At 49.6% G+C, this 24,352-nt stretch overlaps 1 protein-coding gene and 1 pseudogene across 1 annotated transcript; one reads left to right on the forward strand and one right to left on the reverse strand.

The window, feature by feature from the left end:
- Nucleotides 1–5,545: 5,545 nt before the first annotated feature.
- LOC122193915 lies at nt 5,546–8,315 on the reverse strand (annotated as a pseudogene).
- An 8,971-nt stretch (nt 8,316–17,286) lies between these two features.
- LOC122193914 (borealin) lies at nt 17,287–22,466 on the forward strand. The gene is made up of 10 exons (XM_042894812.1): nt 17,287–17,403; nt 17,486–17,614; nt 17,911–17,951; nt 19,514–19,589; nt 19,901–20,034; nt 20,706–20,785; nt 21,031–21,129; nt 21,317–21,443; nt 21,861–21,947; nt 22,290–22,466. Exons 1-10 carry the CDS (start codon nt 17,322–17,324, stop codon nt 22,332–22,334), a joined length of 900 nt encoding a protein of 299 aa, XP_042750746.1. The 5' UTR covers nt 17,287–17,321; the 3' UTR covers nt 22,335–22,466.
- Nucleotides 22,467–24,352: the final 1,886 nt, after the last annotated feature.

The raw sequence follows: 24,352 nt of genomic DNA on the forward strand, positions 1-24,352 counted from the left end.
CCCCAGTTCCTTCAGTCTCTGCTCATAGAACATATTCTCCAAGCCCTTCCCCAGCCTTGCTGCCCTTCTCTGGACCTGCTCCAGCACCTCCATGTCCTTTCTGTAGGGAGTTGCCCAAAACTGAACACAGCGCTCGAGGTGAGGCCTCACCAGTGCTGAGAATAGGGGCAGGATGACTTCCTTAGTCCTGCTCACCACGTCATTCCTGATCCAAGCCAGGATGCCATTGGCCTTCTTGGCCACCTGGGCACACTGCTGGCTCATGTTCAGACAACTGTCCATTCAGTGCCATCACTGCCTCCTGAGGGAACCTCCTAAACCTTCATCCATCCATCCTTCCCTTCCTGTATTCTCTTACCAATATGTCAGTTTTGTGACACTACTGTCCATCAAGGTGGTTCATCATTTTTAGATCCCACTGTGGACAGACATACATAGAAAATGATTTCTAGCATGTGCATTTCACCCCAGGCAGGCTGATCCTGGGCACACTCAGTACAGCGTATGTCAGCTTCAAACAAAGTGGCCACTGTGCTCTAAGGGTGATCAGGCAAAGTCAGAGTGGGGGAAGCCTCTGTACATGCTGGCGCCTAGCAAGAATCAGCCTGGTGTTTGCCCAGAGGGACTTGCCTGCTAGCTGTGAAGTACCCACTGCACTCTGGCACAGAAGCCCAGGCCAGCTGCAGTGTGAGTTCCTGGACCAGCCCTTGGATGGGTGTATCTGCATCCCTGCACTGACCCTGGCACATGAGTTCCTAGGCCTGGCTTTTCTATCTGGGGCAGCATAGGAGCACTGTGGGTGGCTCTTGCTATGCTCCATATGAGCAGGGGGGAGGCTGTGGCTGGCTGCCAGAAGTGAGTGTGGTCGTTCACATCTCCGGAGTGCCTGCACTGTCTGTCTGTAGGACATCACAGCCTGGTTTATCAGTGAATGCCTTAAGTCCCTGCTCTCCTCTGCAGATGATTGATGGCGAAGCATTCCTCTTGCTGACTCAGGCTGACATCGTCAAGATCATGAGCGTTAAGCTGGGCCCGGCTCTCAAGATCTACAATGCCATCCTCATGTTCAAGAATGCTGATGACACCTTAAAGTGACTTTTCTTGGCCCCACTGGGACCTTCCTTCAGCACTGGTGCTGCCAAACTGCCTGGCCAGGACAGAGACCCCTCTGAGTGCCCTCAGCTTGTTGTGTCCTGCAGCATCTCCTACAGTCTATCTCCTGTCTCCTCCCTCACTCTTTCTCCATGCCACCTCTCTGCTCCAGCTCTGGGCACAGGCTGACCACAAGCTGCAGAGACAGGGAGTGGATGTGGGACTGCTGTAGTGCAAAAGCTGCCCTGATACCCCTCTGTGACTGCACCCATTTGGGGTGTGATCAAGGGTGGGGGAGCGGTGCAGAGGTTGTAACAGCTGGAAGCTGACAGCTCAGCTTAAGCCACCGAGGTAAGGGAAAGGACTGACTGCATACATGCTTGAAGGCTGGTCTTTGCTCAACAACTGGGAGACATTTTTGTTCTTTTTTTTTTCTTGTGTTTTTCTCTGGGGGATTAGATACTCTAAAGGAGCTTCTGCTCACTTTGCCTTTTTGTCTTTCAGTTCTTGTGACTCAAGGCTAGATCATAACTTTGCTTTGCCCCTCACTGTGCCGAAAAGCAGTGGCCTCATCTCCTGCTCTTTCTGGCAAGCAGTGTGTCCTGGCTGCAGCTCTGCCTATGACCGTCTGTGTTTTGCTCTTTACAGAGAGGTCTGGTGGGGCTAGGGCTGGGTGACTGTAGAACAAGCTCCATTTCCTCTTGTGCAAGCTGTCTTCATCAGCATCTCTGTGGGAGAAAGAGTGGTTGGTTAAATTGTTTCCCTTTCAGCAGTTAAAAAAACCCTTTGCAAGGGAGAGTCAAGCCTACTTTGGTCCATGTTTTAAGGGCAAAGCCCTTTCTAGAGCTGAGGCAGCTGCAGAGGGCAAAAAAATATTCACAGGCAGAATGAGGGCTTTGTTCCAAAGGCATTCTTGGCCTGGCTTGATCAGTCCTGCCAAGCTGCCTTCTCCCCCATTTTGCCTTTGTGTGGTCCCTGGGCATTCCTGTATGAAGAGCAGGATCCCTTGCTGTTCCTGGATTTCTTCCCTTCAAAACCAAAAGGAAGTTGGTTTGTTTGTTTTTTTCCTGTTCTGCATTTTTCTACTATATGATTTTTCCAGCAAGGATGCATGCACTTTGGAAATGCTCGTGTAGCACTCTCCCCTGTAAAAGAGCAGTGTTGTGGAAGAAGACCCTTTCTTCAGATATTCCATGTGTCCCCTGCTCCTTGGGATGAGGCCCTGAAGCACTCACATGGCACTCACTGTGGTCTGCCATCCTTATGTGCACAGCTGCTGCAGGTGGTGTTGGAGCAGCAGAGTGTCAGTGCTGTGCTGCAGGGCAGCCACATACCCCAAGGGCTCTCCAAAGTCTGCAGCGATGTGACCCTTTAAGTCCCACACTCACTTTCTTTCCCATTCCCAGGAATGACACACCAGTAGCAAAATATTTTTTCCTCCTTTCCCAGTGTCCAAAGACAGAGATGAGGTGTCTTAGCAAGTGCACCAGCAATGTGTGGGGCAGAACTGCCTTGGGAGCCACTGTCATACCTGAGTCAATGTGTTCTAGGCTTCCCATTGAAATGTAGCATTTTGACTCTTTATTTCTGAATATTTGAGATTGCATTTGACCTGCTGTTGCAATGTCTGCTGCCTGCTCTTAATGCAGCTAGTCTGTATATTTATTTATTTTGTCAGTGCTTGGGTTTGACTAGACAGCTCTGTCATCTTTTCAAGAACTGCACCGTGGTCTGTTGTGGAGAGAGGGTGAGTGGGAGGGGACATCTGTGTCCCACAGTGAACTCCTCCAGTCACTCTTGATTTGCAGTAAAGGTCCCCAAATTGGTCTCCAGCTATTAGGAAGCTTTCCTGGGCCACCGTGCGTTGGGAAAGAGGAAGAGCAGTCCCAGGACCTTCAGCTGTCAGAGTCTTCATGCAGACCACATTGAGACATCTTCAGGTGTGGTCTGGGATGGAATAGCTTCTGTTTGGCTCTTGTTACCCACGTGCAGCACTTGGTTATTGAGCTTATAGGGGAGCAACTTAGGAAAGAATCCTGTTCTTATCTACTGACTTATGCTAAGTCACTCCTCCTCATGGGGAAGTGACTAAGTGTTGGTCCTGGGTGCTAGGAGAGGAATGTCAGATCTGAAACCAGTGTGAATGATGGACAGCCTTGTTTAACATGGGGCTGTTCTGCAGAGCAGAGGTGCTGGTGAATTCAGAAGATACTTGCTGAAGAAGAACTACTCTGATGTTGAGTGTAATCAAGCTGTACTCTGCCTGGGCAACAGCAAAACAGGCAGAGGTGTGTGCTCCAGACTGTGCCAGCCTTCGGCATCAGCAGGAAGCTGTGCCCATGGGGTAATCCTCTCCTGGGCTCTTTTGACCTCCCTGTAAGGTCTGGTGGCACAGCTTGATCCTAGGTCCCTGCTGGGCTGGTACTCTGCCCGGGAGCAGCTGCCAGGAAAACCAGTGCCATTGGAAAGGTGACATGTGGAGTGATGGTCTCTATCACTCACTTGTCTGCTGTCTTGAGCCTCAGCCTATGGCCTCCTAGGCTGACTCCTCTCAGCCCTCCGGGTACAAATCTTGTGCACTGGTTTAGGTGAGAGACTCCCAGGGTCTGCAGATTGTTAAGGGCTATTTGCTGTTAAAGCTTATAAGCTTTTTTTGATTCCTTTAGAATTGGAAACCAAGCCCAAAGCATTGTGTGTGTGTGTGTGTGTGTGTGTGTGTATAGGTTTTTGTGGGTACTAGTGTGGAAAAATCACAGAACAATGTCCTACAGTGTTGGTGTGACACTGTTTAATTGTGGTGGTCTCAGGCCATGGAGGTGGCCCAGGGTCTCCAGCAATGGATTCTCCATTAGCAGAAGTTGTCACTGGTCCCAGGAGGGAATCCAGGAAGAAGAAAGTTTAAATTTAATTTAGCAAGTCCTATGTCTCCACAGAGCATTGCATGGGAGCCCCCTTTCAGAGAGCCTCAGGACCAAGGCAGAAGGACCAAAGTTTCTTTTCCTTATCACCAGACTAAACTCCTTGCAGGGATATTCAGTGCCATGTCTCTGAGAAGCTGGAGTGGACATAGGCTGCATTGTGCCCACGGGTTCTCTGTGGTCTTCTTGAGACATGTGACCACAGCCAAAGTTTCTAAGTCAGCGAAGGGTTTTAAAGTCAAATGTATTTTTCAGTAAAGTCTCCCTTTTCCCCTTCTCTCCCCAGAGTCTGTGCTCCCATCATCCATGTTTTCTGCTTTAGCCATATGAGTTGTTCCACCACACACTTTGGCATCTTCTGGGGTGACTAGTCCACTGGTGACTCTGTACACGGGCACAATTGGAGCCTCTTGAGAAAGGTGCTTCTCCTTCCTTGTGGAAACGAGCAGCACTGTGATGGGCTGAGGCTGAGGTCTCTGTTTCTTTGAGAACAGCCAACCTGAAGCTCAGTGAGGAGTGACTATGTCTGCCCTATGGGAGAACAAGTTCTCTAGGAGGGTGTATGGCTTAGGACATCTGCCTCCTGCAGAGGCAAATCTGGGGACTTGGGCAATGAAAGGAGCTGGGGAAGAAGAGGGAGCCATGAGATAAATGTGGCTCAACTACTACTCTTCTGTTCCTCCTCGCTTCTTAACCTGTTGGGGAGGGACTGCTTGATCCATTGGGGAGGAAAATAACTGAAGCCTAGCTCCATCCCTGCGGCCCATTTCTTCCTACTTGGGGGGAGAAAAAGGCGGAATATGTGGAATATGTGATATGATAACAAAGACTTTTTGCACTTTCATTCATTTTGCACTTGTTTTTATTTTTTATTATATATATATTTTTTTTATATTTGCACATCCCCTTTGTGTTTTCATAACAAAAATATTTTTGTTGTAGCCAGTGAAGCTATTCTGAAATTTGTGTCCTGACTATATAGAAGTTTAAAGGTTTTATATATATAAATTTATATCTACATAAAATAAATTTATATATATAGATCATGGTGTGACGTGTTATGTTAGTGTTTTAAAATAATAAATGAATGTGAGCAATGGAAGTCAGTGCAGCTGGAGATCACTTATTCAGCCCCACTCCCTCTCCCAGCCTCAGACTCGAGCTGCTCGCAGTAGGGGAGGGGGGTGCCATCCCTCCTCTGAACAGGGGGGAAATGAAGGCACAGAGCGCTGCTGTGGGAACCTGTCCCAGGAGCCCACCCCCTGCCATTGGGTCCCCAGGCCATACAGAGCTCAAAGTCACCCTGAACCTTGCCCCATCCCACAAAGGTGACTGCTGGAAGCAGCAAGAAAAGGAAGGGATGGTCTATTTCATCATAAAGGACTTAAGGAGAAATATCCCATTACTGGTTTCAGGTGGGAGGATGCCCATTACAGGGAGCTCTGTGTGCTGGGCACGTACTGACTTAGCTCTTCAATCTAGGTGGCCGTGGCAGCACGACCTCCCATCTGGGTGGTCCAGAGGGGAGCTGTGTCTCATTCCAGGGGCAGCAGCTGTCCTGGTGTGTTCCTTCGGCTGTTCACGGCCTCAGCTACCATCAGCCCCAGCAGGATCAGGACCTCCACCTCAAGGGCCAGGTGCACCATGTTGCTCCAGGTATAATTGCAGGGGATGGAAAGGACAGTCACTGGAATTCCAGGGGAAAATGGGGACCTCTAGGAGGAACCGGAGGGTCCAGGGAGTTCCCAGAGCAAAGGACTCCCATGGGTGCAACAGGTCATCCAAGCGGACAAAGGGGAGACACAGGGGGCTCCCAGGGCAAGCAGACTAAGTAACATGCTGGGGAGTCCTGGGCTAAAGAGGAATAGGTTTACAAGGAACAAAGAGGATCCCCAAGGGCTTCTGTCTGCCCCCACTTTCCACATCACTGCTCCTGGGGAAGTGCACCTACCCACAGTCTCTGACCTGCCACCCAACCCAGTGCGTCCTGGCACTGAGGATGAAGAGGTTAATGAGAACACAGAGCTGGACCTCACCTACAACTGTCAGCCAGATGCTGCTGCTGGGCTGTGATGAGATGTACCGCTGTGACCAGGGACAGTAGCTGCAGGTGTGGGTCCCACCATTGTGCCCCATCACATGGGGTACTACAAAGGTGGCCATGTTGCTTCCTTGCTCTATAATCCCTACAATCTCCCAGTTCTTCCAGAAGTGAAACTGGGCACTCTGGACTCCACTGGTGCACTGCAGTGTTACACTGCTCCCCAGCTGGACACTTCAGAGACAGGCTGGGCCTGACCAGTTGTGATCTGTCAGGAGGGGACAAGTGAGGCACTCGGAAAGGGACAGGACATTGCAACCACTTTCTCATTCTTACCCCAAGTTGCCCCAAGGGGCAGAACATCCTCTCCATGCTACTGGGGGGAAGCCCCCAGTCCAAAGTCCAAGTTTTTCCAGCAACTCAGGTACTGAGGACAGCCTTTGGTGTGCTTGCAGGTCCCCAGACCCAGCCTGGGGTCACAGCTGTATTTCATGCTCTCACCAGTAGCTCAACAAAGGGGCTGAGTTGCGAAAGGCTGCTGGGGTCAGATTCATTCCCATAGTGGGCAGGCATGGGCTTCCCCATCTTCTCAGGCTACCTGAGTGATGGTGAACGTTGCCATGCCCTTGACTGGCCGGGCTCTCTGCTGGATGCTGACATTCCTAGACTTGTACAGCAACATGACTGATGGCACTGACGCATGCGGTGGACTGTGGCTGATGTCCCCAGAATGGCACCTTCCTGACGAGTCACAGAGCTGGAGGGCCAGGGGAGCAGTGACTCTGGGCACAGGCTCAGGTAGCAGCTCTCAGAACTGGATGAGACCAGGCAGCCCCTCCACCTCAGCACTGAATGCTTTCCCTGACATCCACCATGCAAACAGTGTGCCAGATACGTTATGTCTATAGATTACCTATAGCTACTCAAAAGAGCTGACAAGACTCAAAGACATCTGAAGGAAGCTGTAATCTTCTACTTACGCCCCTGTTACACCTGCTTTGTTCCTCTACCTCCTTGTTTCTAGTTCCACAGGATGTGGCTGAAGAGGTGTTCTCTCACTTTTCACCACTAGTTCCAGTGTATTGCTGACTCCAGACCAGTTGATTGGAGTTCCCTCAGTGTAGTACTGGCAGCTGTAGCAGCCTCCCTTGCTGTGATCCGCCCAGGAGAGGTAGAAATCTGTGTATTCCACTGAAATTTTGAAGGCAGTTGCCTGGCCCTCCAGGTATAGGAAGCAGCTTTGGAGTGTTTGATGGTGCAGTGGAGCATAATGTCAGATCCTGCAGCGACCTAATGACTGGGCAGAACAGAGAGAACAGGCTTAGGAAGACAACTGTGTGAGGAGAGAAGACATGAGAAGTTTCATAGGAGCCATTGGGTTTCCATAACTCCACCACCTGACTCAGGCAGAGGTGATGATCATCTCTACCACTCCAAGCCAGGAAAAAGGGGAAAAATCTTGCCCATCATGTGGATGGGGAAGTGGCTGTTTGTGCCCCCAGTCTGCCCAACTTGAAGGGTCTTGGCACATCCCTCACCTTCCACTCTGACTTCCATGGTGTCATGCGAGTCAGCACAGTTCCATTGCCTCCATCCACATATTGGCAGCTGACCTCTGTCCATTGGGGCGGCCTGAGAGAAGGAGAACTCAGCTGTGCTATCAAGTAGCTCCAGGGTACAGAGCTGGTACCCATCCTTGTACAGTACCATGTTCCCACCATGGCACAGATACCTGCAAAAGATGGTGGTAGAGTCTCCCAGTGGGATCACCCAAGGTGGCTGCAGGAAGATGGAGATTGTGGGGGCACCTGCAGAGACTGAGAAGTTGTCAGATGGACAGGTAAGGCCCAGTTTTCCACTGGCATGTAGTGTGCCTGAAGCCAGTTCCATACCCCATCTCTATACAGGAATGGGTTTTGTTCTGTGGGGCTAAGGAAGAGCCCTGGGAGATGGATTAAGGCTCAGAGATGCATCCAAATTCCTCATCCATCCACCACATAATACTCACTTGTTGTAGCCTTACTCTGTGCAACCAGCCAGACACCTGCCAAGATAAATGGTTGTGTAATCATCTGTGGAGTCTCTGAGCACATCGTGACCCCCGCTGATAGTCCATACAACCAATGACACTCACTGAAGGCTAGCACACAGGCTGTAGGAAGTATCACACTTCTCTTGTGTCTTTCAACTGAAGCAGGGTTTCTTCGAATGAAGATGCCGGCAGGAAACACTAAACCTGTTCTTTTGCAGAGAGATTGCTTCATTTGGGTCCCATCAGGAGTGTCACAGGCCACTTTCTGCCCCATGGAAAGTGTGTTTCTGAAGTGCAGGGCTGGGAAGGTCAAACTGGAACCAGAACGTCCCAGTCAACTCTCCTGGGACTGGACACCTGTGATAACCTGATTTGTTCCTGGGGCTCTTCGTTTCTATTTCTTTGCTCTGCATTCTTTGCTCTGAATTCTTGGGGAAATGACTGCTCTCAACTCTTGTGAGAGAATGTTTTGCAAGTCAGACTGGGGGAAGAAATGACTCGTGGCTCCTTGCAGATTTCAGTGAGAAAGCCTGAGCAAAAAAATAGTGTAATTAAATTGCTCTTTTTTTAAGACAGGGATACAATAACAAGTGAATTTTACTCTCCTTCAGAGACTGGGCACCACACTTTCCAGTATTATCAGTGGATGCTGAACGGATTTTCCTACAACAAGCTGCACAAATCCTGTCTGTGAAGGTGCTCAATAAAATTGACTTACTGTTTGTATTCTTCTTTTTTTATTATTATGATTGGTGTGTGCCACTAAAACAGCTATTTTATTAATCGTTTGATTTTGGGCCTGGTTTTTGCCAATAGATGCAAAAACATATATCAAGTTCAAAAGAGTAAACTTGTTTTTATTGTTCATTTCAAGATAATACAAAAAATAAGCAATAGACTAGAAATAAGTCAATGCTATAAGTCATTACTATACAGCAAAAGTCATAATGATTAAGAGAGCAATGGCCCCAGTACTTTACCATCATCCAGATCTGCAATTGCTGAGGAGCCCTGGTTACAGCAAGGATTTGGAGAGTCTTTCCTGGCAACTGGGAGGTCTTAAATGATGTGTCTATCCATAGGTGAGTTCTCCAGTATTGCTGTAAGAGGGTCCAGCTTTTACACTGCTGAATAAACAAGCTTACCTAACTTCAAGGATGTAAACAGCTGGTTTCATTCTCCTTTTGGATTCCACCCTGGGCCTGGTCAAGGGAGGAACCAAGGGAGTTTGTGTACTTGGCCTTGATATCATGCTTCGAAACAAGCAAAAATTAATACATTCACATAATATTTTATCTAAGTTATATATCCTGCTAATGAGACAGTTTATTTAAGCTATGTATTTTGCTAATAATCAAATAGTAATGTCATATAACGCTTTGTTGAGAGGTTCACCTAGAGGCCAGCATTCGTTCAGGGCCCATTGTTCAGGCCTTAGCACTCCAGGTCTGTCTCACTGAAGTCGAGGAAGATCTCTGCACCATATAATGCCCCTGCTGTGATTTAACACTGGTAGGAAGCTGAGCACCACTGTCTCACTCCCAGCACTCAGAACTAATAACAACTGGAGCAATGAGAGTTAAAAAGAGGAGTAAAAATACCTTCCTCTATCTGAATGGCACAAAGGGATTGGAAATGGGGGTTGTGGTCAGTCCAGAACACTTATCTCTGCCAACTGTTCACTGTCAGTCTTCCTTTGCTTTGGCATGGAGTCTCTTCCCATGGGATGCAATCCTTCCTGGTCCCTGTGCAAGCTGCGGTTCTTTGAAAACTGCCCCAGTATGGGTCCATACGACAGGGTTCATCCTTCCAAGGCAGTCTACTTCAGAGCAGGTCCCCACGGGCTGCAGCTCCATCCCAGGCCCTGCGGGGCTCAGTGGGCTGCACCTTCTTCAGTCCACGTCCACTGCTGCACCGCAGGTTCCCCCATGGCTGCAAGGTGAGATCTGCTCCATGCGGTGCCGTGGGCAGCAGGGGGCTGGCCTGCTCCACCGTGGGCCTCTCCTGGGCTGCAGGGAGCTGCTGCTCTGTGCCCGGGGCACCTGACCTCCTTCTGCACTGACCTTGGTGGCCGTAGGGCTGCTTCCCTCTCATGTCTCACTCCTCTCTCCCAGCAGCATTTTTTTCCCTTCTCACATCTGCTCTCACAGGGGCACTCAGCACCACTCATGGCTCAGGTCTGGCCAGCAGCAGGTTCCTTTTGGAGCTGCCAGGAGCTGGTTCTGATCTGATCTAAGGCAGCTTCTAGGCTCTCCTCACACCCCTGCAGTGCCCTGCTACCAAAACCTTATCACATAAACCCAATACAATTCCCCCACTGAGAAGAGCATACAGAGCAGTCTACAGAACCTCAGTAATCATTTTAGAAGAGCAGGAGCAGACGCCTGGAAAAGCTCAACTGGATGTCAAGCCTACACACAGACAGGGGGAGCTGATGTACCATGTCTAGGGTACGTGTCCTCCCAGTGAGCTGGAAAGCTGAGAAGGAATTGCCTCAGTGCCCCAGCCTTGAGAATATTAAGAGGTGCATAGGGAAGGGAGGAGCTGGACTTTCTTCCCTTTCTTAAAAATGGGAGTGATGTTTTCCTTTTTCCAGTCAACAGGGATTTCACCTGCCAGCCACAATTTGATGGAGAGTGGCTTAGCAACCACATCAGCCAGCTCCTCTAGGGCCATGGGACGTATGCCATCTTGCCCCATTGACTTGTACACATTCAGTCTCACGAGGTGGTCTTTGACTTACTCTGCTGTTACAGTGGGGGGGATTTTGCTCCCACAGTTCCCGCCAAGAAGTTAAGAGATGTGAGGTTCAGGGATATGAGAGACATGAGAATCCTGACTGCCAGTGAAGACTGAGGCAAAAATCTCCATGAGTACCTCAGCCTTCTCCATGTCTGTTGTAGCCAGTTCTCCCTTCACAGTTATCATAGAGGGCATGCACTCCTTGGCCTGTCTCTTCTGACAAAAGTACCTACAGAATCCCTTCTGGTTGTTTACATCCCAAGTAAAGGGCAGTTCCATCTGTGCTTTGGCTTTCATTATTCCATCCCTGCACATCCATACGGAATCCCTGTATTCTTTCTGGACTATATATTTTTGCTTCCATTGTCTATACCTGTCCTTCTTATCCCACAGTTTGACCAGCAGGTCCTGGCCAAGCTATGTTGGTTTCCTACCTCCTCTGTTTGTTTTCCTCTACTGGGGAACAGAGAGCTCTTGCACTCTCAGAAAGGCATCTTTAAAGAGTAGCCAGCTTTGTTCCACTCCTTTGTCACTAAGACACAGCTTCCCAGAGGATCTCACCCAGCATCCATTAAGTAGTCTGAAGTGCGCTCTCCTAATTTTGCTTTTTGCCAGGCCTATCCTTATCAAGATGACATTCTACCAGGGCATGTTCACTACTGCCTAGGGTGTCTCCAGTCTTAACCTCTTTCATTAGCTCCTCTAAGTTGGTGAGCACCAGGTTCAGAAATGCTTCACCCCTGGTTGACATGTCTAATACCTGGACCAGGAAGTAATGCTTAACACACTCAAGGAGTCTTCAAGATTGCTTGCAGCCTGCTGTATTGTTTTCCAGTAGACATTTGGGTAGTTGAAATCCCCTATCAAGATGAGAGCCTATGAGTATGACACTTCCTGCAGTTGAAGCAAGAAGGCTTCATCCACAGGTTCCTTCTGATCAGCCTGTAGTAGACCACAATCACTAGATGTCCTTTATTGGTTCAGTCCCTGATTTTCACCCACCGACTCTCAACATGATCCTGACTGTTTCTCAGAGGCAGCTCTTTGTCTTTTATCCACCTCTTAGTAACATAGAGGGCAAATGCCCCACACTTCTTTCCCTGCCTATCTCTTCTGTAAAGCTTGCAGCCCTCCAATCATCATGCTCAGTCATGTGAATCATCCTACCACATCTCTGTGATTACAATTAGGTCATACGATTCTAACTGTCCCATGGCTCACAGCTCTTCCTGCCTATTACCCAGGCTGCATGCCTTGGGGTAGAGGCTAATAGCTGGGTTATTGGCAATATTATGTTCTCTGAGGTGTCCTCACGAGATCCTTTGGGACAATTAAGAGATCTTTCCCTGCTGTTTCCTAAAGTGAGAGTTCCCCAGCACTTCTCTGTCACACAGAAAAAAATCCCATTCCCCTGTTAGAAATAGCCAAATAACTTATCAGGACAGTATCTCTGATAAAAGCAGATTTTATTCACAATTGCAATCCTGTAAACAGGAGTGTGGGTGCACAGACAGTATTACAACTTTTAAGGTCTATTACCCAACCCTTATATTGTTCTCCCCTGGTTTCTTCCATACTTCACAAATCTTCTTGATGCTCAACTAAACATACAAATACTGGCTAAACATAATTTTTTGCTAGCTAAGCATATATTGCTAATTATTTAACTTCTAACATTTGGTCACTCAATGACTGAGCCATTATTTCTGGACATCTGCTCGTCCTTGGATACAGACAAGTTTGGAAGTAGGATAGAGGGAAGTATCATGATGCCTGCCTGTTGCATGCCAACCTACCCACAGAGTGGGTAGCCTTGTGTGGAGGCCCTGGCCTAGGACTTCTTATCCAAACAAAATAGCTTTACAAAATCCTTTCTAGTCCATAATACTATACCCAAATATACAATTTGCAACTATTACAGTTTTACAAGTGAGAATTAATCACATTATTCAACAATATTTCTAAAATATGTGACTGAAATATACAATTTCTACTTTTTCAAACCAGCTATTTCTAAGGGCAAAATATACTGTGCTGTACTTCTTCAGGTCAATTCCCTTTTTCGATATCTAATGCAGAAACAACATACCATTCCTACACTGCCAAATCTAGTTTAAAGCTAGATCATCAGTCCAGCCAACTTGCTTCCAGGAACTGTTTTGCCCTTGGTCCTGCTCAGTTGCATTTCATCAGATGCCCACATACCTGGTCTCTCAAAGGTCTTCCCAAGATCATGAAACCATCCATGCAGTCGGCCATTTAACTGACCTGTTCTCCTCCTTCCTTCCAGGTCCCAGCCACCATTTGGAAGGACAGAGCAGAACACTGCTTGCACTGCCCTGATGGAGACCAGCTCAAGACGCCTGGGACAGACGGGCTTAGGCTCTGGTGGCGCATAAGCCAAGTTTATTGTTGTTACACGCATTTTATATGTTTTTGCTATGTGAGTATACAGTACCTAAATCAGATAACATTTATGCAGCTGACAGCAATACATCATTATTTAATTCACTCTTTTGTGTATTATGATCAGTACAGAGATCAAAAGGCGTTCTCTTCACAGAACATGTTCTGCTCTTGGTCACGGAACGAAGAAGCTGTAACTTATGCTTGCCAGTCTCACATGACAGTCCTTCCCTTTCAGGAGGGGCTGCATGTTCCCTGTTTGACCCTTTCAGGCCAGCCAGGTCTGTTTTGCTTAACAGTCTTCCTCACTGCCCATCTCTCCAATGTCTTTCTACGGCATGCAAAGCCTCTTACTATTCTGCAGTTTCCATGTTCCCTTCTGAGACCCAAGCCAATTCAATGCCCCTCAGGGAGGAGTCCTCAGTCACTAAGACTCTTTGCCCTTTTTTGTTGGTTCCAGTTTTGATGTAATTCTGTTCCCAGAAAAAGTCCACTCCAAATGAAACTCCTTAAAACCAATGCGATATCAAGGATAAGGCTTCTCATCCTGCTAATTTCATCCTGCAGCCTGGACGTCTGCTCAACAAGTTATTTTCATAGGGCACAGCTTCCCCCCTTGACGCCCCTCTCTTCCTTCAGGCCCTTGAGAGACTTCCAGGTTCCAGAGTTCACCACTTCCAAAGGTGAGGACAACTCAGTTATTACAAGGGAGATCCATCTGGGCACACAAGTCAGCCCTGATGGGCTGTGGGCATTCCGTCTCTGTTGCTGCCTGATCCAGGGCTGAAGTCTGGTGTTCCCAGACAAGAAGTGTCTTGTGGAACAAACTCTAACCACAAAGCAGTTATAAAGCAGGTGTGTTTATTTGGTGCTGAGTGCAGGGGGGACAACTCCTTTCTAGCCTGCGCACCAAAAGCAGATAAACATCTTTATTTATAGAAAGAACACAAGCATATTCATGCTATTTCTAAAGTAAGGAGTGGTTATTACAATTAATTCAAGGAATTTGTTACAATATTCCATGCCCATTCTACGCCCCAAACTCCACTCCTAACTAATGCTTCTACACATGCAAGGTGCCTCCTGTTGGTCGCTCTGGTGATCATGGGGATGGAGGCTGTGTGTCATCCTTGCAGTGTATTTCTGACCCTGGTGTAGTTTGAGGAAGTATTTCAGCTTCTGGTTCAGTCTCTAGGATGGTTTCAAGAATGTGACTCCTTGGACCAATCAGCAGGATCCTTGAGTTACATGCTCATGCTGACAAGTGAAATGTGCTCATAGCACAGGGCTGCGCAGGAGCTGCCTCTGTTCTTGTTGAGGTGCTAAGCAGACACCAACTCATTCTTCTCCAGTATGTGTGGAGCATGCAGTTCCTGCGTGCCATGCAGACCCCTGTGGCATTTCTCATGTGTGGCTTTTTTTTCTCTTACCTTTCAGCTCAGCCCTCAGAAGGATGCTGTCTGTGGTGCTGTGACCAGCTAGTCTTAAGGAGAAAAATCCCTTAGGCAAACAATCCTAGCCCCAGTTTGTGCAGAGCTGCACAACATGACCCAGGGACACAAGCACGCATGCTTTGGCTGTGTGTGCGCCTGACAGCTGCAGGGAGCCCAGCAGAGACGCAAGCAGAGTAAATCCATGTGCAAGGCTGCAGCTGTCACTAGTGATGAGGCTGCTGAGAGCCATGGGCTAGGGAGCAGATCCACTCCCAGCAGTGACACCTCTCACTGCTCTGCTACTGTGCTATCACAGTGCTCTGGGCTAATGAATCTGTTGCTTTGTACAAGAGTCCCCAGCTGCCAGTACAGGGATAGTGACTTGGTAAAACACTGAGTAATAGGCTATCATGTTATAAGAGACCAAATGAAATGATTGCTTGTGGGAGACTGATTGTATTGGCAAATTCCACTGAGAATTAATGCCCATGCTTACCATTTTCCTGGTCTCAGTATAGCAGTTCTTTTCATGATTCATCTCAGCACTTCTTGAGCAGCCATCCTAGCCATTCATACTGAAGGAATTAGCAGGAATTTTATAAAGAAACGTCCTTAGACATTGAGCTAGTAAGCATAGATCATTTGGCTTTTGTTGTCTGGTTTATCTATACAACTTCTTTCTGAGAATCCTGTCTAAATTGTGCTGCAGTCTTCTGATATATTTACTGTCTTTTGTACATTTTCTTGCCAAACTGAAATCTGGAAGAAAGTAGTTGGGAAATCATATAAATCATCTTAAAAAGACTAGGAAACAGACTTTGTTTCCAGTGAAACAATTTGTAATCTAAAAAAAGTGTGATTAAAGAAAGGGAAGGCACCACTATCTTCAGCAAAAAAAAATTTCAAAGCTTATAGTTTTTGTGTAACTCCATTTTGGATTAATAAAGATAAATGCATTGTCTGAAATAATCAAAACAGAGCACAGCAGAAAGCACTTGCAAGACTGTAAAAGGAAATTTGAGTTGCCTGTCTTGTCTCCTGCAAATTTAAAGATTTAACATACTTGCTACATGACTTCCTGGCTCTCATATGCTATAGTATCTTATTTGGAAGTTGGTCCTGTTCCTGTTGTTCTCTTCCTTTCACAAGCCCTTTGTGATAACACAAGCCCCATTGGTTTAGCATTGTGGCAGCCAGACCTTGTGTTCAGAAATTACTGTAGAACAGATCCAAATCTGTAAATGCAATCTTGGCTTTTATACTGAAAATCACTTCTTCATGATGAAGGGAAGCTTATCTTTCTGCTCAACTCATTTCCTCTGAGCTTGAGTTCTCTACATTACCATTGTCATCGTGCAGCCCTTCCAGCGTTGCCAGGTAGATTTTAGGGAGACGCTTGGGGCTGAGCGACTTAAATACCTGCTGGTGACAGTACGCCAGCTTACCGGATGGCCGGCAGCATTTCCCCTACCCTCGGCAACGTCCGGCTTGGCCATAAAGACGTTCCTGGAACAAACCATTCCCCGCTAAGGGATAATAGAGCTGACAAGCCTCAGGTAGAGGAACTCACTTCCCTGGGAAAGTGCATGAACAGGTTGGGGTATCCCAGTGGTGTGGGAATTAAGTGATGTGTTTATTTTTGGCTCGGAATCTGTGACAATGCCGTATGGAACTTTAACATTGTGCATTCTCGCACTCTGATTGGTTAAGAGACGGACTTGCAGCTAACTGGTGATAGACACACAACTGTAACAACCTGGTGAAGGCCTCAGAACAACCACTGTACTGTCACGCTCTCGTGAAAGGCGCGGAGCAAATGCACAGTGTGTGCTTTTGGCCAGCTTAACGGCTTTGGGGAGTGTTGGGGGGATGAGCCCCTGGGGATCTTTGGGGGGGGGGGGGGGGGCGTGGGGCACTCTGGGTATTTAGGGAGGGTTTTGAGGAGGTGTGGGGGCATCCTTGGAAGCCACCACAGAAAGACCGACCACATGCAAGGATGCAGAACCCTGGTGATCTCAGGGAAAGTACTGAGTACTAGCGTGCCGTCTGGTTCTTAACGCTAGGATAGCGCACAGGGTAATTTGGAGAAACGGGAGAGTCACCGTTTGTACCAAGCATCGAAGTCTGTCGAAAGGCGTCTGTAACCGGCAGCCAAGGCCAGCTCTGTAGCTGCGAATTCAGCAGCCCGAGAAGCACGTCACTTTTAGCGCAGCTTGTTTCCCTTCATTCAGCTCATCTCCGAAAGCTCCTCCTTGCCCGCGCCCCCAGCCCTGCCCGGGGAGCCACGCCACAGGAGGCCGCAGGCGCCGGTAGTAACGCTCCGCGTCCCGCAGGCCCTGCAGCGCGTCGGCCGACGACGGGCAGTGGGGCCCGCGCCGCAGCAGCTCGGCCAGGCCCGGTTCCGCCGCTCGCTCCTTGTACGGCAGCAGCACAACGGCCACGCCGGCGCGGCCCGGCCCCACCGCATCCGCCGTCGCTGCCATGGCGCCGCGCGTCATCACGCCACGCCGCGCTCCGATTGGCTGCGCCGCCGCTCGCGGAGCTCCGATTGAACGGCGAGCGCGCGTCGGGCGGCGGTTGAACGCGGCGCGAGCGGGCAGTGCCGTCGCGCCGTGCGGGAGCGGGGCTCGGTGCGCTCGCGCTGTTCCTCGGCCCTCATGGCTCCTGCCCGTAGGAAGGCGGCCGCAGGCGCGCGCGGCAGGAAGCTGAGCGCCTTCCTGAAGGACTTCGACCGGGAGGGTACGCCGCGGGCGGGCCGAGGGCCGGGCCGAGCTCCGCGCTCGGGCCCGGGCCGCGTCCGACGCCGCGTCCGTCCCCACAGTGAGGAGCCGGGTCGAGCAGCTGAGAGCGAACGGGGAGCGCCTGGTCAAGGAGATGGAGAACCTGTACGACGTGGAGCTCCTCCGGCTGCCCGTGGCGCTCCGCGAGATGAACTGGCTGCAGTTCTTCGGTAGCGGCGGGGGGCATGGGCGGAGGGCGCGGGCGGGGGGCGCGGGCGGGCTGCCCTGGAGCGGCGCTCGGAGGCCGTCGCTGAGGAGCGGTGGGACGCGGCGCGCGGGGCTCGCGCGAGCACAACGCGGGTGGGCGCGGGCGGCGCCTCTGCCCGGGGCCGCTCGCTCGCCGCCGGAACGCCTGCTGTGCGCTGTCCGCTCCTGCAGCGGCGTTACGGCGCGGCTGCGGGCGCTGCGGGCGCTGTCCCGGCTGCGGAGCGCAGCGACGCTTCCATCCGAGATGTCTTCTTTCTAGCTGAAGGGGGAAGCCGGAAGGTCCTGGAGGAGGCGGTGACGGTAGGTATCCGGCGCGAATGGGAAACTTTCCCCGGCGCGCGGTGCGTTCCTGGAGGAGACGAAGGCTTTGTGTATCCGCAGGAGCGCCGCTGCGATAGCGCGGGTTGCGCATGTGGATCTGAACTGCGTTAAGGCATAGCGGGAGGAGATGCTGCAGTGTCCCCTGCAGGGTTTGCGTGCTCGTGCTACTCCTTGCCCGGCTTTGTGGGCCTGCTTAACTTCACGCTAAGGGATCGCCGAGGTTGGAAAGGACCTTCCAGGTCACTCCCAGAATTCCTGGATGGTCGCGGTTTCCCCCCTGAGCCCGTTGTGTGATCACCACAAGCCACTTACTACAAGTGGCATCAGAAGCATGTCGTGTGGAGGGGGCCTTTCCTTTAAACATCCGGTTTGAACTGCATGAATCAGTCAAGGTGCTGAAAGGAGCAGTGCTTCAGTGCTGATTGTTTACGAAGCAGCTCCTCAAACTCCCTCGCGTGCTGTTGAGCCAGGCCCCAAATAATTTGTGCCTCCCTAGGTCTGCTGGGGCCGCGACCTTTCCTCTCTTCAATACTTGACTAACCTCTCAGGGTTCTGCAGGAGTTTGGGAGGGGAGTTCCGTGGCACTGGGAGTGTCCACTTCTCTGAGTTTTCTCCTGAGTTCCTCCACACCCTCTATCACTCGATGCTACCCAGCTTTGGGGAAGATCCCCAGTCGATACTGATAACGAAAAGCATGTTCCGAAAACGTGACACTGTGAACAATGAGATTGTGTTGGTTGGGACATTCCAGAAATGTCCAGAAACTTTGAGGGGGGGGGAAAGGAAAAGCGAGGGAGGAGGGAAACTCGAAAACCTGTTGAAACATCTCTCTGCTGTTGACAGACTCCCTGGGAAGGTATTGGAGGGCATAAAAGCATTAGCGCCCTCAGGAGTGTAGCTTTTAAGGCTTAAACCATGCCAGATTATATACAAACAGCAGACAGGTGTGCCAGCTGTGCTTTGAGGGCTCTTGCCCATGTACACCGTACAGCAATGGGCTCGCTCTGGGCAGCCTCTGCCAGAGCGCCTCTGCCAATCCTCTCTGCATTTTAGCATTCTTCAGGGATGGTCATGAAGGAAAAAAAGAACTAAATGCGATATAATCAACTCTCCATTGGCTTCTCCATCATCACAAATGGTGATCGCTGTTCCCTAATGCACCAGCCCTTCTCTTCTCTCCTGCTATCTGTAAGGTTGCTCTGCTCTCCTGGAGTCATTTTGCGGAGCCCCGCGCCAAGAGGGTTTGCTCCTAGGCCTCTGGAAGAGCACGCGCCTCTCAGTAAGCTGAAGCATTGCTGTGGTGTTGAGCAGCAGGGAGTAGGTGAAGCATGCTCACAGCTGCCCAGCAAGGCGTGCTGGTGCTGAAGGGCACGAGATCCATTGTGTCTGGAATAACGAGGAAGGAATTCGTTTGAGCGCAACAGAAGAACGTAAAGATATTTTTGCTGTGAAATAATTATAAAGATTTTGCCTGCAACTTTGACTCATCACAAACTCGCAGTACTGATCATCCTGACAATATTATGACCTCTTAATTCTAGGCAGACTTGGGAATAACAGAAATAAACAAGCTCACAGCAGAATTTATCCAGACTCCTTTGAAAATCATCATGAAAGGTCAGTAGTTAACATTCTGTGAATGCTGATTTGGTTCTTAGCTACAGCCTTTGCTACATTTACAGAGAGGGATGCAATTCTACCTTTACTCCTGCAACCTGAAGTAGTTTTACTTGCCTTAATTAAAGCATTCTGAATAATTCACAGCTGTGTTCTTTTTATTGTTGTCATCAGAATTCAGAGTTTGGAAGCAAGCTGTTGCCAAAAGAAGCTTGTAGTACATTTCCTTACCTTAGCTAATGTTCAATTATGCCTCGTTAGTTGTTTTTTTTTTTCCTGTCAACTTGAATAGTGCTTTCTCCTTTTCACAGAAAAATCTAAACAGGGTATTGAAGCTACTGAAGAAGCAGCAGAGGTTCCTTTGCTTCCTCCAGCAAAGAAAGCGAAACACGATGGCCAACTTCTGGAGCAAGCAGCTGCAAGTACTAATCCAAGAAACGGAAAGGTAAGCAGCTGCTCTTTGTGATGGCTTTTATTCCCGGAATATAAACTATGTACCGAGACGATGCTGATGCCTATGGTGGGACAGCTGTGCAGGATGCTGTAAGGGTGACTTTGAAAAAGCTGTTGCCTCCTGATCGTTCCGGTGATGCTGCAAGCTGACTTTCATTGGCAGACAGTGCTGTTACTTGTGGCGAGCTGTGACTGCACTGCAGTTAACCTCTGCTTTTATTCCTGTTGTACTTCTGCACATGAGAGTCTCACCCTTCTCATCTGAGCAGGTGCCTTCAGCGTTGCTGTATGCAGGGAGTGATATTCCCTAGAGCAGAACAGTCTGGGCCACGTTGAAAATATTTACCAGCAGTGCTTTTCAGCTTTGTAGTTTCTGAGTTCTGCTGTGGGCAGTGGTAAATACATGAACCGTCTTGAGTCAGAGTGGAAGTTAAGGTGGTCTGTTATCCTCCTGAAGTTCTGCAGCTGAGCTTTGGGAAAGGATGTGAGGGTAATATTCGAATGGGGAAGGTCTCAGAAGGTTGTCCCGTGGCTTGTGTCAGACTCCCATGCTGCAGGAAGGAGCCTCCTGAGCCAAGCTTTTTGTATGGGAGCATTTGCTCGGTGCGGACTTGGCTGTCCCGGGAGAAGGAAATGACTGACTTGGCAGCTAATGTGTTTCAGGTGAGAACGTCCACTAAAAAAGCACCAGCGTCCAGGAGCAGAAGAGCTCCTTCAGCAAGAGTGAAACGCATGAGTCAAAGGTAACGGCAACGAGTTTTATGGCAGGATTTCAGAAGCAGAGAGTAAAGGTGCGGTGCTAACGTAGCTGCTGAATGGGGCGGTGCGTGGCCCGGCAGGCTGGGTGGTGTGGGCATGGCGTGCCGTAGGGCGATCTGTGAGGACTCTGGGTTGTCTCGTCTAAGTCTTTGGTAAGACAGTGCTTACGTGTCCGTTAAAATTATTCTTCTGAGAGCAGGGCTCTGCTTACATGCTTCCTTTTAAGCAGATCAAGCAAAAGCAGCTTTATCACTCCGGCTACTGGCAGAAATCTCAATCTCTGTGCTCGAGGAGGCGCCTCCATCGTCACACCCAGGTTTGATTCCAGGTCTGTATTCTATTGCATTTCTCTGTTAATTTCTTACACAGAGGAGTGCCTTGCTGCTTGCTCCTTACATCTTGGTTGTCTGTATGCAGAATATTTTCCAGCAGCACTTTGAAACTGCAATGGAAGACTTTTGGTCCAAGTGCTCTAAGAAATTGCAGTAAAATTCCTTACCTGTTGCTTTTTCCAGAGTTTTCAAGACGCCGGGTTTGCGCACACCTGCAGTAACTGAACGTGTTTACACCATCTCTGCTAATGGCAGCCCCCTTGCTGATGGCAATGATATCTTCATTACTGTTCCTGTTGGAGGAGGGGAGGTAAAATCAAACTTGAGTCTGTAAAGTCTATGCAGCAAGGAGAGCCTGTGCCTTCTTGGGGCCTTATCAGTTTCAAGGGACTGCTGTTCATCCATTCTCTCCCGATTACTTGTGTCACCGCAACTTATCAGGAGGTAAATGTTGCTTAAAAAGAGCCTGAAGAAGTTCTTAGTCAGCAGTGGGAGCTGTCTAAGAATTCTGGTCTAAGCAGAATGCAGACTGTGCTGTGCTGTGCTTCTGCTCACAGTGCCGCGTCAGCACACCAAGGGCAGTACGGGATGAGCTGGTCAAGCTGCATGTGGCTCTTGGCATGTACATGGCCTCCTAGTGTGCATGGAGTTTTACTTTTGCTGCTTGTAGCTGCTGCAGCGAAACAACCAGGAAACCTGAGATTTGGTGGTGTTTGGCTTCTTGCAGAGCATTCGTTTAACAGCAAGTGATCTGACCAAGAAGAATCTTCTTCATCTCAATCCAGAGGCACGAGGCATTATGAAGAAGCTGTCTGTAAGTCTTTTTTTTTTTTCTTTTTTTTTTCTGTTCGAGATCTGAAGCTGTAATGCAGCATTGTCTCTGTCCTTAATTATTGTCCTTAACTGTTAAGCTACTGAGCTGTAACAGAAGCTTCTTATTTCAAGTCTTGTATCTTAGCTCCTACCGCTGGTGAAGAAGCAGCATGAACTGGGAAGGGAAGGGGAAGGAGGGATAAAATTTCACACTTGTAGAAAAATAACTATTGTCAGCATTTTGAAAAACTGAATCGAAACTAAAGGTGTCCTCTGTTCCAGGTGGAAAACGGAAGTGTGGCTGTGTGTTATAATCTCTTGATGAATTGCTCTTTCTTTCTAGGTTCGTCTTGCACAAGCTTGTAGCAGTGCAAAAACCCATAGGTGAAGAGCAATGAATGTCAACACCTTTTGTAAATGTGGAACTACTATAAGCTACAAGTACATTTTATTTGGTGTCTTGTAATTCTGTGAGCATTCATTTAAACAAAACAAAATAATAATAATAAAAAAAAAAGAAAGAGCAAAGCAGTTAAGACCAGTGCTGTATAACTGACAATGCTGTTAATATTCAAGCATCCCTTTCCAGCTGTCAGAGTGATTTGGTTGTAGCTGGCATGAGTCACAGCTACCTGGCAGCTACTAGCTAACCGATATTCATCACCCAAATTCATTTCCCATCCTGTTTGAGTCCTGTATGCCTCCAGGGAGTGGGTTAGCAATAGTTCTTTCCTCTGCAGTGTATTGCTTGCACACACTACTAAAATCGCTTCTGCAACCTACGTGGCAGTAGCGTTTGGCTTAACTCGTGCAACCTCCTGTAGGGAACTGCTTTGGCAGGGGGTTGGACTCGATGACCTCTGGAGGTCCCTTCCAACCCCTACGATTCTGTGGTTCTGTGACCCGCCTGGTGTCCAGGAGCAGCTCCTAGCTGAGCCGGGCAGCCCCGAAAGAGGGGCGCTGATCGAGGCGAGTTGGAGCCTGGCAGTCAGGCGTGCGCCTTTGGTTCTTGCTTTCCTCAAATCATCAGCAGCTGAACCCGAAGTCATTCGTCGCTCCAAAAACAGCGGCGGAGGCACAAAAAAAACCGCGCATCATCCCGCCCTGAACACCGCCGCGCACCCCCGCTCAGCGCTTTCCTGGCGGCACGGATGCGGCCCGTGCTCGCCGCTCTCCAGGAACGCCCGCACGGAGCGGGGCGGCGCGGGTTCGGCATCGCCGCGATCCCCCGCGTCCCCGCCCTCCTCCTCCCGTGGCCCCGGAAGCGGAGTGGGCGCGCGGCGACAGGCATCGGCGAGGGCAGCCGGGCCGGGGCCATCCGGGACGCGCGCGGTGATGACGCAACGATGGCGCGACCGCGGACAGAAAGGGCCCCGCGAGCGGTGCCCGCCCCGTTCCGCGGGCCGACCAATGGCGGCGCGGAGGAGGCGGGGCCGATCGCGGGCTCTCCGCCAATGGCGGCCGCGGGGTCGCCGCAATGGCGCTGGCGGAGACGTGGGGCTCGGTGCGGGGAAAGTGGCGCTCCGCCGCCCCGCGTCCCCGCCGCCGCCCTGTGCCTTTGGGACGCCGGGCGCTCAGGAGAAGGCGGCGCGGGGGCCCGTCCGTCCCCCGTCGGCACCGAGCCGTCCTTCGCAGTCGCCGTTCGGCGGTCGTCTCTCTGTCGCTCTGTGCGTTCGTCAGTTAAATGTTTACCGTTCGTTTCTCGGCGCCTCTGCCCGCGGTCGTTTCTGCAGCTCAGGTAAGCCACCCCGTCCCCGCGCCCACCGCCGGGTAAGGACAGGGCGGCGCAAACAGAAGAGATTAAGACTAGCTGCACAGTTTTGAAAACTCTGCTCTGCAGACCAGCTGCTCGATAATGTCCTGCTGACACGAATCCTGAACTTGTCTGCCCTCAGAAAGTCTTCCTGGATGTTCCTCGAAGGTTGCTAATATTCTTGGCGCTCTTGGCCTAGCTGAATTTAATTGGAAAACTTCCACTAGCTTAGCAGGACTGTCTTCTTATTTTCCATATGAAAGAACTGGATTAGTATTTTTCTTGCTCTCTTTTGTGGATTTTTCTAACAATCTCAAAAGCCTGTAAAGCATGGCTTCCTGATAGCTTTCACACATGTTCTTTGACTTTGTGTATTTATGCATTTATACATGAAATGAGTTTTACTTGTTTCTGCAATATTGTTTTCACCTAGCATATGTTTTAGTCTGGGAGTTAAATCTGAGTTCTTTATTTACTGCTGTGATAATGCTGAGGATCTGCTCGAGGCACTGCAGTGCATGCTTACGCTCTCAAACTCCAGGGCCCCTGTATAATCAATGGATATCAAGATTTTATAATCACAATATAATCAAGAGAGTTAGGCAAAGTAGACAATGATAACAAAAGAGAATAAAATGAAAGGCTTACTCTTC

This window comes from Lagopus leucura, unplaced genomic scaffold (genome assembly GCF_019238085.1).
Source record: "Lagopus leucura isolate 7727_CA_CO unplaced genomic scaffold, USGS_WTPT01 35286-8_obj-0_obj, whole genome shotgun sequence".
Taxonomy (NCBI): Eukaryota; Metazoa; Chordata; class Aves; order Galliformes; family Phasianidae; genus Lagopus; species Lagopus leucura.

Coding starts and splice junctions, on each gene's coding strand:
- LOC122193914 (XM_042894812.1), top strand. CDS start 17,322: ATGGCTCCTGCCCGTAGGAAGGCGGCCGCAGGCGCGCGCGGCAGGAAG. Junction 17,404..17,485: donor GAAGGACTTCGACCGGGAGG/GTACGCCGCGGG, acceptor CCGTCCCCACAG/TGAGGAGCCGGGTCGAGCAG. Junction 19,590..19,900: donor TTTGAAAATCATCATGAAAG/GTCAGTAGTTAA, acceptor TCCTTTTCACAG/AAAAATCTAAACAGGGTATT.